This window comes from Pseudochaenichthys georgianus, chromosome 21, assembly GCF_902827115.2.
Source record: "Pseudochaenichthys georgianus chromosome 21, fPseGeo1.2, whole genome shotgun sequence".
Taxonomy (NCBI): domain Eukaryota; kingdom Metazoa; phylum Chordata; class Actinopteri; order Perciformes; family Channichthyidae; genus Pseudochaenichthys; species Pseudochaenichthys georgianus.
In genome coordinates this window covers 32,812,628-32,832,448 of record NC_047523.1, presented here as the reverse complement: position 1 = coordinate 32,832,448, position 19,821 = coordinate 32,812,628, and the positions used below count along the sequence as shown (strand labels likewise).

Sequence of the window (19,821 nt, the reverse complement as noted above, 5' to 3'; positions counted from 1 at the left end):
TGTGTGTGTGTGTGTGTGTGTGTGTGTGTGTGTGTGTGTGTGGCTGTGTCAATTATAGAAAGAAATCCAGAGTGAGAGAGAGAGAAATAACCTGAAATAGCCTCTTTCTTTTCATATAAAGCACATACATTGACACATAAATCTATTTAACCGTCCAACACAGTTATCAATAATATGATGAAATAAAAAAGGACACTGAGACAATAAGAGCAGGATATTCAGTGGGATGCTCAGGAGATTTCCCCACACATTGATGAGTGAGAATTATTCATGTGTTTGAGGGAGTAAGCTGTGCATGCATTATAATGTAAAGATCAGGTTTCCTGCAGAGAATGTGGGATCACTTTATGTATTTGGGGCATTCTCGTTCGTAAATAATTAACATGTATGCAAAAGTCACAGAATTAAACAGTAGCTTCAAGAATGAAACACTTCCATAGCTCGGAATAACTGCCCACATGTTTTATTTGTTGAGCAATTCAAATAACTTAAAACTGATGACATTTAAAGAGCAATTCAGTTTGATTGTCAGGCACAAGGGGAAAGCAGAACACCATGATTTAAGGAGGGTTTCATAAACTGAAGATTTGGAGAATATCTTGACCCACAGATCCTTCAGTTAAAACATGGAAAAGAGGAAGAGGATTATCAACTCCATGTTGGTGTTTTGTTACCTGTGGCATTCATGCCGGCAGAAGCTGGGGACAAGACAATACACTTAGAAATAAGTGAGTAACCTCTTCAACCTCATTATTCATTAAATTACATAACCTCACACTCAAAACAAGGACAAAAATACAATTTGCATAAAAGGAACCTTGAACGGACTCACAAACGAACATTTTCCTTATTTCTTTTCTTTATAAAAACAGATATTGCACGGTAAAAAAAACACATAAAAGTGAAAATATCCGAGACTTAAAAAGAGAGTCATTAAAACCTTCATTATAAAAAGATGGAGACAAGTTTCCCACTTTGGAGAAAGTGGTATGTGATTAATTTGGTCTTTTTTCTTTTTGACAACTTCTCCTTTCTTTTTGGCTCCGAGATAAACAGTCTGCTGGATAATGATTCATTCCAAAGTATCAAAAAGGCCTCACAAGTGGAATTTCACAAACAACTGTGGAGTCCTGTTTCCGTCGACGTTGGACATTTGGCAAATAATTAGAGACTTCATTTATGACACAGCTCTTCCGATGAATCCAAAAATGAGGCAGAAGGTGCTCGTAGTTCATCTGGGAGAAGTTAAAAGCTTGCTCCTTTGCACACAGTACGCAATCCAACATCTTATGAGGATGATCTCAGGCTCCATGACATTTCCTCCTCCAGCTCCAACTCGCTCAGGAGGCATCAGTGCTGTCCGGTCCGCTGCATTAAGATCCAGAGTCTCGTCTCTTCTGTGAGGCTGTGTGCAGGTTACAGTAAATCCTCTCCTTGTCAGTTAAGTTTGGCACTAATGCGTATCCACTGCAGAGCCTGTCTGGTGTATTGGACTGTGTGAGCGATGCTACTGTGAAGAGTCAAAGGCCCAGACAATGTATTCAAGTAGTTGAAGAACTCTGTAATGAAAAAAAGAAGAAAGTGTTTTAAAACGTTGTTAACACGTTGCTAAAAGTACACAGTGAAGAACTGAACACAAGATACATTCACAGAGTCTTTCCTTTCTGCTATCATGGATAGACTCACCATGGATTGTAGTGTATTAAGTAATGATGAGTGGTAAAACATAATACAGACCGAGAATTGTAATAACAAATATTTAAAATAATTACTGTAACAGGAAATGATGTCCTCAAAAGTCATCACTCATTGTTAGTTATTACATTACTACTTGGGTTAATTGTACAGTTACAAGTAGTTATGTGCTGGCAGGGACGTGCACAGACATTTGGAGGGGCTATTGCTCTAAACTGGAAAAAGGGCCTCCCCCCCCGAAAAAAACACAAGACCTTTTGAAAATTCTAACTTGTTTTTAATGTAAAAGGTTCATAAAATAAAAACACAACACTGTAATTGCAAGTGACACTCAGTTGACTTTTATGCAACTGCTAAATTCGTTATTCAGGCACATTTTTTGTTTTGCGGTCCATATCTCATTAAAATATCTACAATTCTGTTTTAATGTAGTTCGACCATTGTAACTGCTGTGCAGACATAGACTACTGATAAAATAGGGCTTCTAACTAATTACCTTAAATAAACTCACTAATTAATTAAACCAGTTCAATACGAATTATTCTTATTCTTATCGTTCTTTATGAGTGCAGTAACGGTACGGTATCTAATTACTTATTTATTTAGTATTCCATAACTTAATAATAGAGATGGTCAAACTAAAGTGGTAGAGACAAGGCAGAAATCCTACAATGAAGCGGGACAGTGAAGGGTTCTCCCGTATGTGAGAGGGCGATCAAGAAAAGAGAGCGAGCGGCCCCGTTGAGGGAGTTTACAGATGAAAAGACACAGAAAGACAGAAGCACAATAACAAGTATATTTGGGTGTTTTTTTTGTAAATAACCGACGGTGTCAAGAGGAAGAAAAGTCCCCTGGTTTGTCCCCTATACTCTAACTGCCATGAGAAAACTCAAAATCAATATAAGCATATTTAAAAACAGGGACATTTCCGGGGACAGATTGACCCGGGGATTGGCCACCAAAGCCAGGCAGGCATTTGGTGTGATCACCATAGCCATATGAGGCCGGAGGGCTTTCCTTTGCTTTCAGCTGTCAGATTGTAAACAAAGTCATGTGACTGGGGGCAGATGACAGCGCTGACGAGGTGTGTTTTATCGCAGCGAGACGCTACAATACTAATTGTGGGCTTATCATGTTTAATCGGCCACAACAGAAAAAAAACTCTCGCTCTCTCCAGAGGGGCAGGTCAGCCAAAAAAGGCAAAAGGGCTGCCCGGGCAACATTAGCCCGTACCTGTGCACGTCCCTGTGTGCTGGTAATGTAATGCATTGACTATAATAAGACATTCCCATAACATATTTCACTTAAAGACCTATAACTCAAAATGGATCCTATTGAGAAAAAGGTTTGTAACCCCTGAATTGTATAGAAATTATTTACTTAAAATAAATGTATTTAAAAATACAATAACGTTTTTAGAGTCTTCATGAAGTGTCAGGTATCCTTATTTGGTGGTGAAATATTGTAAATTGTTTGTCTTTGTAAATGTCAGTCTTTACCATGAGTGGAACAAATTAAAAGAAATATTCAGCTAAATCGAAAACAAAATGTTATCTCAAATATAATGCATCTTTATTGTCTGTGTGTACCTTTATTCTCCTTTGCCAGGTTGTCGGCCACCTCCCAGTACTCGTAGCTGTACAGCACGCTGTTGGTGATGTTCAGGTGGTTGGCTGCCATCTGGTGGATGCGCTGGGGGATGCTGATGTGAGAGGGGAAGGCGCTGCCCCCGTTTGACCCCCGGCTCAGGTGTTTGCTGTTGGGTGAGAGTGAATCAGGGGGTCCTCCTGCTCCCCTGGGAGTGAAAACACATGCACAACATGAGTGGGGGCTAGCAATGGAGGTTTAGTGGCTAAAAGGCATGCACACAAATGAATTAAAACATTAGCCTGTACTACAAAGTTAATATCCACTTACTTCCCAGAGTCACTCCAACCGGGTGGGGGTGTAGAAGGCACTTTGGAAGAACTCTGTAATGAAACCATAGACAAGGTTAGAAGTCATCAAAATTCTAATGTTTACAATCTTAGAAACTACGAATAAAATGTTATATAAATAAGGTTATCCATATCAATATATTAACAAAAAACCTTTAGAAAATAATAGGAATGAAACTGAAAAAATGAAGATTTCTGGCTCTTTTCTTTTTAGGCAAACGGCTCTAAGGAAGAAACCTCCCCAGTTGATTTCTTACAATAAGACACATATAGTCTGACAGAAGTGTCGTTGTGTAAGCAGAATAAGCCCATTTCTTGAAATTCACCTGTTTGAAAAATCAATGCCTATATTTCCTATAGTGTATAGCCTAAAATGTACTTTATGTAGTAAATATTTGTATTAAAAAGGCACCCCAGACTTACATAGCCTACCTTAAAGTAGTCCAGCAGAACTTTGGAGTATTTCAGTGCATGGTCCTTCTTCAAACGAAACATTTGCCAGTAAAGAAGTGCAAGGCATCGGAAACTGTGGACAAAGGATGACCCAAGTCAAACAAACTCAAACAGAAAACAAACCGTCCTGAAAAAGCAGGTTCTCTCGTGTGATGATGGATGTGACGTAAACAGAGGAAATGAGAAACACACCAAAGCACCGCCAGCTGTTTGTCTTCGTGTCTCGCCCCGGGCCCGGAGTGGCTCTTCAGCCTCATGGCGTACCTGAAGACACAACATGGTTAGACAATCCATCTGCATTATGTGTTTACTTGTTGCTCGAATCCCAATTACTGGCATCTATTTTTACATGAATGTGCAACTCACCTGATAAGCTCCACGGTTTCTGAGTACATGGTGTAGGGAGACTTTGCCTCGAGCGGCCCTTCCTCCATCGCTTTCCCACATTCCATGAAGGACAGAGCGGCGTCCACGTAATTCACAGCCTTCCCCAGCTTGTCCACCTGGAAATAAGCAATCCAACATAAATAAAGATGGGAGTAAACACAAAAGGAATACTCTGGTATTTTAGTGTCCAAAACATACAGGAATTAGCTGAGAAAGCGTTTACTCTGTGCAGCAGTAGAGAGATAATTCAGCAGGTGTTTAGCCTAGCTTAGCACAAACTGCCCAAAGTTGGAACTGGCCAATCTAGCTTCATCAAAGGGTTTTTATAACAACTTTGTGACTTTACTTTTCTTTTTTATTCAGTTTTTTTAAGTCAGCTGAGTCATGTCAGACCAGCTAGTAGATGCATGGTATGGTAAAAATATTAGATATAAACTTTGGTTTTTCCCTGGACAAATATTCCTAGCCTTTAGCAGGCCGCAGTCAGGGACTACAGATACAAATTAGTTTAAAACTGTAACCTGGTCCTGTGAATGTTTTGTAATGCTCATGGTATCTTTTAAATAAAATTCCCAAGATAAAAAAAAATCCAACACACAAAGTAATAATGACTTGTACCTTGTCGGTAAACTTTTCACCAGTTTTTTACAAGGGGTAAGGACTATTGCAGGTTAAAGAAATATTGAATTTTTAATAATAATTGTCAAGAGTTTTTTTGATTCTGCTCTTGGTATACCAGTTGAAAAATCTACAGTAAGAGACTTCCTGTCACAAGAACATGGTTGACCGATGCCTAACATCTAAATCAAATAAAATCAAATAAAATTTTATTTATATAGCACATTTATAAAGATTTTTGGTCGAGCCAAAGTGCTGTACATATAATAAAAATAGCCTACAGTAGAGACACTTTACAGCAAATACAACAGCACAGATTGTTCAGAATATCAGTATGAGAAAAACGACACCCTCTATCCTTAGACCCTCTATCCTTAGACCCTCACATCGTACAAGGAAAAACTTCGAGCAATAGATGCCGTGTGGAAATCGAAGAGATAATACATTTTACAGCATATAGACCGAATGTTAGGAAATGCATGTGTCTGTAATGAGAAGATGAATCCACGAGGATCTCAGCTACAATCCTGTGGAAGCCATCAGGGAAGCAGCATGACGAGACCCAAGGCAGGACCTACACATACTGTAGAGAGTATTTTCATTACTTTGTATGTTTCTCTGGAGAAAAATATGCTGTGTAAACATGTTTTTGTGTGCCTGCTTACTGAACACACACAGACATCAAACAGCCGCCAAACTGACCAACTGTTAAACAATTGTACAGTTACCTAGTTCACTTCACTGTCAACATATCGTACATAGTCAAAGTTGAAGCTCTAACCATTGCGTCGGCGCGGTGCTTCATCCTCTTGGCTTCATGCAAGTAGTACTCAGCATGGTGCGGACTGAAATGGACAGAAATATAGAAAAGTGAGTTATCTTGTACATCTGACAAACATAAAGCAGTGTGGGGTATGTAGCGATGCTCACGTTTCGTTGTTTGGCACGGCCCCTCTGTGCCCTGCAGGGCCCCAGGACTCAGGTGGTTGGGGCTGTCTCAACACTTTGACACATTCCACCTCCATCTTGGGCTAAAGAAGAAGAAGAAACAAACCAACGTTTTTGCCGCTACAGACTGTGAGGAATGGAGTTGGGATGAACTTGACTTTGGTACCTTGACCTAGTTCAACACAGAGCTTCAGGCTTAGAAACACGACAGAAACACGTGAAGGAATTGTTAGGTGCTGTTACGTAAATCCTCATTGGTTTTTTTCGGGGAATCAACATGTGTAACTCAAACAGACCTCGATCCTGACTGAGATCAATTTAATCTCAGACTAAGACAACAAATAGATTCAAGGCTTTATTGTCATGTGCACATTAGCTACAGTGTAAATATGGCAATGACAAACTTAAGTCACAGGCTCCTCCTCCAACAGTGCACCATGAATATATATAGGACATAGAACAAATAAAACAGATACAACACATACAATTGTGTGTACAATACTCTGTTGCTTCTTGTTTTATGTGTGTATTATTGTTGTTGTTGTTTTGTCTGTGTTTCCTTGTTGAGTTCAGACAAGGAAACACTTTCTATTCTGAAATTGTGTTCTGTACTATCTCTGGTGTAATTGTTCGATTTTACGAATTGTAAAGGTCAATCTAGACAGTGGCATTGCAAATTAACTTAAGTTTTAAGTTCTTTTTTGTATTACCTTTAAAGCAGAATCTCTATTCTTGTCTCTGTTCTTGTGGACATGGAGCTGCTCGGAAGTCTTTGTTTTGGGGGGGGGCTTGGTGGTCTCAGGGCTGTCGGACAGCGGAGACAGAGGAGACAACGGCCTCTTGTTGTCCATGTACTCCTCCAAGTACCTGCAAGAACCACATGTGTAAATTGACAAAAACGCACATAATGTGTTGTTTAAAAACAAATAACCTCCGGTGTTCTTCAGACAGTAAGATTGCACATGTGAGACGAAGCGTTTGTTTTTCTTACCCATTGTGCAAAGTCTCAGTCACAAAGTTGCGCTCGGCTGTGAGACTTGAAGGCTCTGTGTGTCCTGACGGGTCGTTTGCATGAGGAAGACTCCTCTTGCTTTCTCTGTGTGACACGCCATTCTCCAGCTGGACACACATAAGCATGCTTTGAAGAACAAGTATGTCGTAATGCATTCATAGTCATACAGAATAATGTGCAGAAAGGGTCGATTTACTGAGCTCAATTATTTAAAAAAGGAGAAATACCAGAGTGTAAAATACTCCGAGCAGTAGTACTGCATTCAAAAGTACAAGCTCCACCATCAAAGTATATTTAAAGTATCAAAAGTCAAAGCACCTGTTATGCACATAGCCCAATATATCACACATGGGACCATCTGATTGGATTAAAGATGAAATTACTGCAATACTGTGTTAACACTTTTATGTTGCAGCTGAGAAAGGTGGTCATTTTAATTTCTTAACAAACTGTAAGCTGTAACGTTTTGGTAATAGACAATATTTTGGGAAAGAAAACAGTTTAAATTACATTTTGTACTATTAATATGAATCCTCAAAGTCACTGATTGAAGTGCAATTTATCTATCTGAGAAAAGCCAACTTAAGTACCTCAGAATGATATAGTATAAGTGTAAGTAAATGTTTTTAAGGACTGTCCACCTTTGACACACATCAAATCAAACAGAGAGGAAAAGTAAACACGCTTGTTGTCTACCTTGCGTTTCCTTTTGCTGTCTTTCGACGCAGCCTCGGGGAGACACAGGTGTTTCATCGCCTCTCTCTGCTTAGTGGCCGAAGAGGCGGAGGGTTTTTTCACCGGGGAAGTAGTGGTGCTGTCCGGGACTCTTTTCAGCAGACACAGGTCTATGTGCACCACCAGGTTCCTCAGCCCTCTCTGGGACGGCGCTGTAGCTTGTTCGCTCCGCCCAAACGGCACCAGGGTGTAGTGCTTCTGCCCCCCCTCACCTGGGTGACCTGCGGTGGGCTGCACCACCTTCGGCCTGTCACCCTCCGACCTGCCTCCTCTCTGGGGGAGTTTCCTGTGAGAGGTGGAGTCTGCTTGGACTTTAGTGATGGGAGCCTGATGTTCAGACTCAGACTCAGAATTGGAAGAGGAGGAGGAGGAGGAGGAGGAGTGTACTTTGTGAGGAGATGGGGACCGGGACGGAGGAGGTGATAACTCCCTCTCTTCCTCACTTCTTCCTCCCTTTTTTGTCCTGTGCGAGTAGTCCTGATGTCGTTGTTGCGTGGTATTTGTGGGTTTGGTTTGCCATTCGCGTCGTTGTTGCTGCTCTCTCCTCCCCCTGTTTCCCCCTCTTTCCTCTCTCCTACTCTCTATCACTATCACCTCCTCTTCCTCCTCCTCTTCTTCAGCTGAACTGTGGATCCAGGGACGTCTCAGTAGCTGCTCCTCCGCCAGCCTCCTGTCTTCCTTTCTCCCCTGTTTCCCTTGCTTTGGTTCCCGATGTCTGTCCTCTTTCCTCTCGTGTTTTCTCCCCTCAGCTTGGCTCAAATGATCTCCTCTGTGCTCCACCGCCCGGTCCTTACTCTGAGCTTTCTTCTGCGTTGGTTTGGTTTGGTTAACATGCGCAGGAGCCGGGGCCTCTGAGGACTTGGCTCTTGGTTTGATGCTAGGATTTGATCTAGAGTTTAACCCAGCAGTGGGATTAGTAGCAGCTTTAGAGGTAGATTGGGAATGAGAACTGTGACCAGAGTTGGTTTCACGACTTCCGGGGGCTAAGTGCTTTGCTGTTGTGGTGCTATGTTGCGAGCTAGACTGAAACGAAGGCCTGGGCTTGTGGCTGGATTTGTGGTTGGATCTACTACCCTGAGTTGGTTCAAAATGGGACGTGTGTTTGGCTTTGGGAGCCTCGGAAATCTGCTTTAAACTTGGATGCGAGTTCGGCTTGTGTCTAGATGTGTGGCTGGGAATCTGAGAAGTCTTTAGTTTGCTTTGCTCTTGCTCCTGCGGAGGTCGAGTCTTTGGCCGGTGCTGATGAAGATGAGTGCTGGTTGTAGGCTTGCTCTTGGTGTCGCTGTTAGGCAATGGGGTAATCCATGGCCTGCTTTTCGTCCTGTGGTGATTAGTCGTAAGGCTAGGTTGTGTCGTCTGAACCTCGGGGTAGTGTCGGACCTTGGAAGGAGCAGGTAGGCTCGGACTGGGGCTCCTTGGAGGGTCTCTTGGTATCGGACTCGGGCTTCGACTGGCTCTAGTTCTCCCACACGGACTGGGGCAAACACTCGGGACCGGACTGGGGATCAGCCTGGGTCCCGGGCTCGGGCAGGTGCTGGGGAACGGACTGGGGCTCGGGCAGAAGCTGTAACCCGGGCTGGGGAGGGGGCTGTTGTTGTGGCTGTAGTTGAACTGTGGGCTGGGGATAGGGCTCTGGCTGGGGCTGTAATCCCGGTCGGTGTCCCAGAACCGGGCTGGAGATGGGGCTCTGTTGTTGGGAAGAGAGGGAAGGCGTCCTGGGATGATCTGGGAAGGATCCTGGTCACTGCTGGTGGATTTTTTCCGGGACTTCTTCGGCCATTTATCCAACTGCCACTGAGCCACAGGGGGGTGATCAGTCTAAAAAGCAGAGAAGAAGACAGTAACAAATGTCAAATAATAAGTCTGAATAGATTAATATAATAGGGAGGCTTACACATCTGATCCAAGTATCTTTATAATAGTAAGAACAGCAACATATATAAAAAAAACAAGGGTCTCTTTACACGTTTTAAGAAAAGAAGAGGTTTGTAATACATTTAAAACTAAAGTAAGTTCAAAGGAAGGACAATTCTGCAGGAAACTTACCTGTGTAATATAATTCTTGTGATCATTTTAAAGTCAAAGTTAAGTCATTATAAGTAGAAGTGTAACAAAGCGAAAAAAAGGATTACCCAAGTAATGTAAAAGCACCACAACATTCCAGCACATTCCACCCCCTAAAACATGTGTTTTAATGTGGAGGGTCAGAGACGTTTAACCATGAGAGGACTGACACACACCACAACATCCTCACTGTGCAACAGACACATTCAAAACGCACATTACAAACACCGCATGAGTCAGCTGCTATTAAACACAACAATTCCAACAACTCCAAAAGACAAACCTGGATTATGACTCATGCCTGAAAAGTGGTTGTCTTAAAGTTCCAGTGGACTCTCTTACAATAGTCTACTCACTCGCAGTCCACATCTGTGCTTACAGTCGCTCAACCCCCATCCAATTATGCCAAGTGACTCACTTAATGTTTGCTTAACAACTGGCTTGGTGACTAGAAATGAGACCGGAGGAAGATTTCCACTTAAAAAAAACAAAAGAGGACATACTTACGGCCGGAGAGCAAACTTCTTTTTCTCTCTCTCTCTCTCTCTCTGGTTCTCTTTTCCTCGTCGCTGACCAGGAACTAAATTAAACCTCTGCTCCTCAAGTCAAACAGTGACCCCCTCCCCTCCCCACATCCCGCGCCCTCTTTTCCAGAGAAGACACTGCATCTCTTGTACCGTCTCGATCGCCCTCCCTCCTGCTTTTTCTGTCCCTCCCTCTTTCTCTCTCTACTACCTGGAACTCTGCTGCCTTCATAACTCCAACCCCCCTCTCTTGCTCGGGAGACATTTAAACAGTCCACGTAAATGAAAAACACATGGTGTGCACCCCCGCCGCCACAGCAGCTCCACACCCTCCCTCTCTCTACATTGGGGCCCGATGTAGTGCAATGTGTAGTAATACAGTCTGTGTTATACAGGGCTTTCCATTCATAAAAGAAGAGCAGGTTTCCCCTTCAATCCCCACATAGCACAACCCCCACAATGCCCCTTAACTACACCTCAGTATTTTTCTAAGTTAATATGCAAGTAGTGCAGATTCTCTGTGTGTTTTGAAAGCAAAGGTGACTCCAGTTGCAGATGTCAACATGAACTCTGGAGTATTGATGACTTCCACCTCCCGAGGGCTTTCCTCTCTACGACTGGGCCTGTTGACATGACACCCAGGCCCTAATTCCCAAAGCTACCTCACCCTCCTCCTCCTACTCTCTAAATCACATGCATTCCTCCGTCCCTCTCCACACCTGCCGTCAACCGGCTCGAGGCCACCGCTCCCTGCAGAGAATTCAACCAGAGGACGACACAGATAAGGATACAGGAGATAAAGAGGAGGCTCAGTGGTGGTACCTCTGTGTTGTTGCAGGGTGGAGGGGATGCAGGGTCTGGGTGAGGGTCCGGGCTCCGGCTGCGGGAGTGAAGGCTGCTGCTGCTGCTGCTGCTGCTGCACGACTCTGCGCTGGAGTCCGAGCCTGACGAGTCAGAGCTGGAATGTCTCACCCTCCTGCCATGTGTGTGTGCTCGATGTGCTGACAGGCTGTCCGTCAACACACGCACAAACACACGAGAGGGGTCAGCGTTGGTACACAGCCACACACACAGACAGTTAGTCACACAGTTTTACAGACAAACATCCAGAGGTTATATCCTTGTAATTGAGTACCTGTGTCTGTCCCAGGGAGCTGACTCATGAGTTGCCTTCAGGAACACACAAAAAAGAAACTAGTCATCCAGCAGTTTAGGGAACCGTTTGCTTCTATTGATGTGTTTCTGTATCCTCATATGATAAGTAGCAAGAACGAAAACAGTTGCAGCAGTTTTGTCAATCTGCGTATGGGTATGTTTGCACGTCATTAAACAAAACAAGAAAAGCAGGCAGCCGTGTGATAAGTCATTATCACAATGTGTCACTTTCTCTTTCTGTTCCCTTGCACTCTCTACCAGCCTACTCCAGGGAGAACAATGCATGAAGATATGTCTAGCTTACTGTAAGTATAACTACTTAGTTCGTTATTTTCATTCATGCAAAACATCTAGCCCAACAATATATCGCCTCAAAAATGATTGCAATCAAATATTTCATCGTCATTTTAAGAGCATTTCATGATAATATAATTGCATCATAATGCAAGTAACCTTTTAAAGAGCAATTAAATGTTTAATCTTCAGACATTTGAATATGAATGTCAAAACAATACTAAATCAATCAATATCAATAAAATATACAACACATTACACAAACAACAAAATGTACTCGTGGGTACTGTAGTGTACACATTGCACTAAAACGTTGGCACTGAGTATAGAGCTGCACAGTGCACCCAGGTCTTACAGTATAATGGCAGGGAAAACCTGCAGCTTGAGTACATTTGTATATAAATTATGTAAATCTATGCATATAAATCCTACGATAAGTCAATAATGTCATTATTTTTAAGTAATGTCAACCGCCATTTCAGTCTTTGTGACAAATTCACATTTATAAAACTCAACTCCTTACTAACTTGCATTATTTACCATTACACAAATATGTGGCAAAAGAGAAATAGTATCAACAAAGCCCTTTAAAGGTCACCTACCCTTTGGGTGTCATCTTCATCACTGCTCAGCTTCAAGTCATCCACAAGCATGCTGCAAGCAAAGACACACACAGATGGTAAGATCATTAGATTGACCTATACCGTAACACTTAGCAATGAAGATTAATGCTATAAAAAAAGTGTCATTATAGTCAAATACTGAATATCTTGTTTGGTATGAGCTTCCTAATGCACGAATCTATTGCTTTTATTTTGTGGATCAATGTAACTCAACACAATCAAGTTGGATTTGTGAAAAAACGTCTCCTAAATGAAGTGGAAATGCTATACTAACAAAGGCCGAGTGATAATGTGTGATAATGTGCGTCACGCAGTGGGTCTACAACAGTGAACATGTGTTTCACAGCAAAAAGAGGAAGGGAAGATTTATCAAACGGGAGCACATCGCTCTCAACTGACAGCTCTCAGGAATGTGAGCCCACCTCTGACCTGACTTTGTGATGTCGCCTGAAACACTGCGATGACCCAGTCTGCGTGTGTATCACCTTCACTCTCATTAATTCTTCTCCATGAGGCTGTACACACCATTGTATTCATGATTTGCATCTGATGTTAGAAGTTATGTGTGATGTATTATATCGTCTGTGTTTCATGACCCTCGGTGGATCATGTTTCCTCATTACCCACTTACGATTTGTGAGGAGCCACACGAGGGTGACGGGTCACTCGAAGCTGCACATCCCCCCGACCTCACAGAGAGAGAGAGAGAAACCATATTTAAAACCAGGTGACACAAATATATTCAAAGAGAGCCAAATTTAAATTATTATCAGACAAGCAAAAGTATCAGCACATACTTTGTCTTTGTTGTGCAGTCGGTAGTTTTGCTTCCTTTGGATAGAAGGAGAAAAATAGTTAGCAAAGCCCTCTATTTACATGCCTTAAAAAGTACTTTTTTACTTGCACTATATAATAAGACTGTTGGATGCTAATGAACAGTTAAAAAAGGATAAGAAATCTATACAGCAGAACTAAAGATATCCCCCTTTTCATTCCATGCATTCTTCTTCCATGTCAACACCTGGTGCCTACATTACCCATAATGCAACTGATTGCAGACTTCAAAGATCAGGGTGTGTTTTGATAATGTCGGACCAACAGTATTAAATGAGACACTCCATAATATATCACCCCACTGGATTATGCACACACTGTAGTAAACAGAACACTTTAAACATGTATTAAAAGCCTCCATGCAACAAAGAAGAAGGAATTGCTAGAAAAGACATAAGAGAAAGTGTACAATGTTTTAAACAATTTGTTAAGAGCAACCAATTTAACAGAGTGATACTGTTCCCACACCACGCCGCTCCTCCGCTCCCTCCACTGGCTTCCGGTAACTGCTAGAATCCACTTCAAGACACTGGTACTTGCGTACCATGCTGCGAATGGATCTGGCCCTTCCTACATCCAGGACATGGTTAAACCGTACACCCCAGCACGTGCACTACGCTCTGCATCAACCAAACGACTCGCTGCACCCTCGCTGCGAGGGGGACCCAAGTTCCCATCAGCAAAAACACGTGGGTTTGCTATCCTGGCTCCAAAATGGTGGAATGAGCTCCCCATTGAAATCAGGACCGCAGAAAGCTTACACACCTTCCGGCGCAGACTGAAAACTCATCTCTTTCGACTCCACTTCGAGCGATAGAATGACTAACAAAGAACTGCTAACAGAGCACTTATATACTAATATAGGACTGGCTTAGCCAGTTGAGCAGCACTTGAAACGATTGGCTCTTTGAAACCTGATGTTCTTATATGATTCTGTTTTCCTCAAGGTTGTGTCTTCCTGGTCGAATGTACTTATTGTAAGTCGCTTTGGATAAAAGCGTCAGCTAAATGCAATGTAATGTAATGTAATACCAGTTTTGTTTATGTTTTTTTTCCTGTCAACCTACTGCTCCACACTCCAGTCCAGTAGGTGGCGCTAATGCAACTAATATATGGTTCTAAACTGCCAATTAACCTAAAAAAAGAAGAAGAGGAAGAAGTTATGCTACTAGCAGCTAATGTAGCCTCGAGATGCTAACCTGCAGCAGGAGCAGGATACATAAAGCAGGTAAGCTCTCTTGTTTCTACTTCCAGGCCTCCAGATTGTTTTGATTTCCAAACTCAGCCAAAACCAACACTGACTCAAGAGTGAATCAATTTATCAGACATGCATATCCCACTGGAGCCACAAAACTACTTTTTTCACAAAGGCAGTAGAATCCCAAGACATGTGAGCAGTCCTTAAAAAGGTAGGAGTTTCCCTTTAATTATCCAAGATAAACACACATACCTTAGGGTTGTAGAGGATGTGTTGGGCCTGGTCTCCCCCTAAGGCATGCTGGGACGTCCAGGACTGAGTCATGTCCTGTGCAGAAGAAAGAGAGGTCAAAGGTGAGTTGTGAGATGCCACTGTGATTGATGTTCCTCACATGCAGGAACTCCAGGCTTCCTAAATCTCGAACTATCTTCATTTCTCCTTCATATAGGATCAACTTATGTCTGTACAGTGCAGAGAGCCTCAGCTGACTGCTGTTATCAGAGCTGCTCCCCCCCACCAGGGGGAGTGTGACAGGCTGTAAAATATAAAGGTCAGTGTCTGGATGTGTGTTATGGTTGCTGTGGGAGAGTGCACTGTGCAGCTGTGTCAAGATTTGTGTGTAAGATTTTTGTTTTCTTTTTTTGTTTGATTTCCACCATCTTTTTTCCAGGTATTTCAAGTATCTTCAATATTTTTGTAACTATTGTTTATGTTTGACAGCTATTTTGGTTTTTATAGATCTGTGAGCAACTTATACACTGGCTTTATTTGATCTGTTAGTGAACAGGTTAGCGCTGAACATATGACGATATTAACTTTTGCGTGATTGTGAATTCCTAGAGGACTGGTTTAAGCAGACTGTCAAGTCACTTTCCAAAGGCGGCATTTCAAAGGGGTGGAATCGGAAACCAAGACAGTCAAAGCAATTATTGCATGTTGGGCGGGGAATTGAACAGTAATGACGTCGGGTGTCTCTTGCCACAAAAGGCAATCATTACTAACCAGTTCAACTAGTTAACATCAGAGTAAAGATGATGGGTACAACTGCCAATGGAAGAACATACTGAAGCACATTGGAGAAGGATATTATGACAACTTTGTGATATTTAATAGTTTGAAAAAGGCTCAGAACCTATTAACCCTGTAGACACTAGAGTATCTGCTGAGTCGCCTTTCAGCCCACAGGTCCACTGTCGTTGTGCCTAAACAACTAAGTGATATATTGACTGATTCAAAGACCAGATTAGTCAAACTGGAAAGTCCCTGGGAACAATAGATTAAAGTAAAGGTTTTATTGCTTTTTTAAATGGATACTGTAACCTATAGGTGGTGCTAAAGCAGAATGATTACATGGTATGGCGATTACATTATCGTCACAAGTCTTTTTTGCAAACTCTTTCTTTAACAAATACAGGATATGCCTAATATTCACAAATACAATTAGGAATTCTACAAAAAAGGCTGCCACGTCTCTCATTGTCGATATAAAATATTTATATATGAAAGGGGATAATGTAGGCTCAGTAGAGGTTTGAATGCTTTAACAACATAATATTTGCTCAAACATGATGAATTGAAAATGATGAGTACACATGATGAGTAATCATTTAATAGAGAAGTTTAAAATGATGATTACACATGATTATACACCTGGACTATTAGCAAAACTATTTTCTTTTTATTCTCACTGCACAGTACATGAGAGTGAAGCCGCCACATGGAGCGAGCTCTGTTTCAGTGTCTTAGCTCCGGCTCTGATTATAATATCTGCTGATTAGATTGCCCGCAGTCACTCTCAGACAAACCAGCTCTCATGGATGCTGACAAAAACAGCCTGATTTTGTACCATTCATTTACTGTGTGTGTGTGTGTGTGTGTGTGTGTGTGTGTGTGTGTGTGTGTGTGTGTGTGTGTGTGTGTGTGTGTGTGTGTGTGTGTGTGTGTGTGTGTGTGTGTGTGTGTGTGTGTGTGTGTGTGTGTGTGTGTGTGTGTGTGTGTGTGTGTGTGTGTGTGTGTGTGTGTGTGTGTGTGTGTGTGTGTGTGTGTGTGTGTGTGTGTGTGTGTGTGTGTGTGTGTGTGTGTGTGTGTGTGTGTGTGTGTGTGTGTGTGTGTGTGTGTGTGTGTGTGTGTGTGTGTGTGTGTGTGTGTGTGTGTGTGTGTGTGTGTGTGTGTGTGTGTGTGTGTGTGTGTGTGTGTGTGTGTGTGTCCACCCAAGCAGCGACACTGAGGTTCAAATTGATAGTTCATAATTTTGGAAAATCTTCTTTCTTGAAGATATTTAAATGACTACTTTGAAATCACTCTGTTGTTTGAATGCTACATATCTAGCTGGTTAGCTTAGCTAATCAGAAGTCACTGTGTCTAGTACATAGACACATGTTAAACTACAAAGGGTAATTCCACATCCAAGGTAATTAGAAAAAACAATGCAAATATATACAAGATGAGCAAGTTTAGAAGTACTTGTAAGCAGTAGGATGCAACAATAAGTCGCCTAATCAAAAAGAGTAAACTTTTTAGTTATTTGATTCTTCTTTCCCATAATATTTACTAGAAAAATTGCAGAAAATAGCTTTTTTTAGCCTCTTAAACGTGGGGATATTCTGATTTGTTTAGTTTTATATCGTACTAAAGTTAATATCTTTGGGTCTTGGACTGAAAAAACAAGAGATTTAAAAACACATCACCTTGGATTTAAACGAACAGATATGTTTCACTTTCTCTGACATTATTTAAACCAATGATGAATAAAAAGAAATAGACCAATAAAGATAATCTTTATTAGTAAGAGCTGCAGCTGAAGGTTGTTTGTGCATTGGCTATTTATATCTACAGAGTGGTATCAGTGTTCCTTTGAAACTCTCGGTAAGAAAGCACATAAGCGTATTTCTCAAAATGTCAAACTATTGCTTTAACTCCTCTGGGAATCAGTCATTCAAATCCAAAGACGTTTTTATGAACCTGGCAGGTGACTCAAAAGTGTTTCTTCCTCCTCTTCACTCAGCAGTAAACCCTGGAGGGAAAGTGTTTCCTATCGTGCTCATCCTTTCACTTCATTATCTCTCCTCCCTCAGTCACCAAGGACACCAGCCCCTCTCCTCCTCCAACAACAACAAGGTCTCCCAGGTGGACCGTTATGTGTTGCTATCTTCCTCCCTCACTTCTCCACCACATGTTTGTATCTTCCTCCTCCGCTCATCCTACCTGTCCCACGCTGGTGACAGGACACAATAATCCTCTGCATTGTAAAACCTCTGCCATAAAAGCGAAAAAAGGACCTTAAGACCTCGAAAAACTTCAGTAGCGGATCAACATATCTTTAGTTGCAGCCTTTCATAGTGCTAGTGTTTCCTCCTCTGAGCAACAATGCTGCAATTATTCTATTCAGTGACTCAAATGGATCAAAACTGGAAAAACATCTAAAGAAATCCAAATCAAAAAAACAAAAAACGTTCCCAACAATATGGCTACTTTTAATGGGGATATGAGGGATTAATCTGAATGTGCACATGTTCAAAGTAATTTACCGCTGCTGTGATTACCATACTTTTTAAATAATGAAAAAAAGCAAACTTCAAAGCAAGCAATGAATGGATGGATAGTAGCCAAATGTCTTACCTCCAGAATATCTTTGGCACAGATGATGTGTTGGCTTCTTGTTACCTGTGCAACAAAATAAGTAGGTGACGTTTAATAAGGAGAACGTCACAGCAAGTCAGGATTTACAGGTGATGAGAGTGAGTATCGTGACACTTCAGAATAACAGACACAAGTCATCAACTAGGCACGGTTATGGGAGAAATGTTGTGCACACAATCCATACTTCAGCATGTAAATTACAGTAAAGTGCAGATGTCCAGATGTTAACCTGCACAAATTAGTACCAAAACATGTTTTCCTTTTTAATTCCTCTTCCAAAAGTATACTTGTCATGTTTGGTTTTTAGTTGAGCTTTAATAGTTCTGTATTTCTTCATTGAGCTCATGTACTGAATATTGTATTTCGACTTTATTTTAAACATTTAATATATTTAAGATTCCTTTATATTGGTGATTTGCTGCTTTTGTTATGCCCACTCTGTCCTCTGTGCAGCATAAGTATGCACAGTAGAAAATGTGTGTAGTGCAGTGTGCTTTTGTGTGTGAAACTGTCTCCTCTTGTATGCATGACTCACTAAGGTCAGTGTCTGAGTGGCTGGACTCTTAGCCTGCGGATAGAAAACAGTATGCGTGCAAAATACTGTCGTATTATAACAGCCCCAAGACGATTTATGGGGCCGTAGGAGCCAAATAAAAATCAAAAGCACAGACAGCCCATATTTCACCTCCCTGTGGTAATGCATACAAACCCTGGCCTGCTTCCTCACTTTACTCACACGTCCATTAGAATGGATATTATCATGAGCAATGTGTTTCAAATGGCACCGGTCCGCGGGCTACATCTCTGGTGCAATACCCAGATGAGTGAACTCCCCAGGGGCCAAACAAACCACAACCCATCAAAACACCTGCATCAAGCAGCGTGCAAGCCAAGTACACTACCAGCCACCTGTTGCATTCTTAAAATATCAGCAATTACTGAAGTCATGCTCATTTCCAGCTTCTATTCAGCTATTTCATCTGTTGTACAGGCTTTAAAGAAACATCTTAAAAGACTTTAAGATTGCAATCTCTTGGCAGGATCACAAAATGCACTACTGAGAAGGAATTATCCTTTTCAAAGTACCATTACTGAAGTCAAGCTAATTTCAAGCTTCTATTTACCTCTGTTAAGTGCTTTTAAGACAAATCTGAAAACACTTTTAAATAGCAATCTTTATGAACATAGCAGTAGCAGAAAATGCACTTCTCTCCATGGATCATCATCTGATTTTATGCAGTATTCTCTAGAAAACGTAACATGTTATGACTTCAAACATGCATTTACTGTATATAAAAACAATCCCAAGACTTATTCAAGATGCTTTATAAGTAGGCTTAAATCCACACTCCATGCACTCGCCATCTCTCTCTCTCTCACCTGAGAATATGCGCATCTGATCAGAAAACAGACGATGGAAAGTTTCCCTTTGTCGCCGAGGACAGTAGGCATGGTTCCGGGATAGTCAGCGCTCTCCTCCGGGGTCCATGCCAGTGAGGACTCGCTGATGGCAGCGGTGCCTCTCCTCGCTGCTGGAGAATGTGTGTGTATGTGTGTGTGTGTGTGTGTGTGTGTGTGTGTGTGTGTGTGTGTGTGTGTGTGTGTGCGTGTGTGTGTGTGTGTGTGTGTGTGTGTGTCACTGGGTGAGACAGAGGGGGAGATGTAGGCGGGCCGGTAACGTCAGAGATGACACACGCGGGGATAT

General features: G+C 41.9%; 2 protein-coding genes across 3 annotated transcripts in view; one reads left to right on the top strand and one right to left on the bottom strand.

Moving 5' to 3' along the window:
• Positions 1-447: 447 nt before the first annotated feature.
• On the bottom strand, positions 448-19,721 carry aff3 (AF4/FMR2 family, member 3). 2 transcript variants are annotated; one of them, XM_034109718.2, is made up of 19 exons: positions 19,497-19,721; positions 18,096-18,140; positions 14,730-14,804; positions 13,243-13,276; positions 13,077-13,134; positions 12,425-12,476; positions 11,509-11,543; positions 11,196-11,382; positions 7,747-9,603; positions 7,030-7,157; positions 6,749-6,905; positions 6,021-6,121; positions 5,872-5,935; positions 4,452-4,588; positions 4,278-4,349; positions 4,056-4,158; positions 3,613-3,665; positions 3,285-3,490; positions 448-1,559 (listed from the first exon to the last, which is right to left on the bottom strand). In XM_034109718.2, exons 1-19 carry the CDS (start codon positions 19,566-19,568, stop codon positions 1,438-1,440), a joined length of 3,558 nt encoding a protein of 1,185 aa, XP_033965609.1. In that variant the 5' UTR covers positions 19,569-19,721; the 3' UTR covers positions 448-1,437. The 2 variants fall into 2 exon arrangements, with proteins under 2 accessions (XP_033965609.1, XP_033965610.1); XM_034109719.2 differs by having other exon boundaries at positions 4,065-4,158.
• Positions 14,997-19,821, top strand: part of arhgef7a (Rho guanine nucleotide exchange factor (GEF) 7a) — a 37,843-nt gene continuing 33,018 nt past the window's right edge. The window contains exon 1 of the mRNA XM_034109721.2: positions 14,997-15,027. The gene's annotated coding sequence lies outside the window, so the exon portion shown is untranslated. The remainder of the gene's footprint in view (positions 15,028-19,821) is intronic.

What these genes read in the sequence shown, in the direction of transcription:
- aff3 (XM_034109718.2), bottom strand. Translation starts at nt 19,568, where the DNA reads ATGCCTACTGTCCTCGGCGACAAAGGGAAACTTTCCATCGTCTGTTTT. An exon ending in GCCGTGCCAAACAACGAAAC is followed by an intron (nt 5,936 to 6,020) that starts GTGAGCATCGCT and finishes TGTCCATTTCAG; the next exon opens with TCCGCACCATGCTGAGTACT. An exon ending in GGTTGGAGTGACTCTGGGAA is followed by an intron (nt 3,491 to 3,612) that starts GTAAGTGGATAT and finishes TTTCACTCCCAG; the next exon opens with GGGAGCAGGAGGACCCCCTG.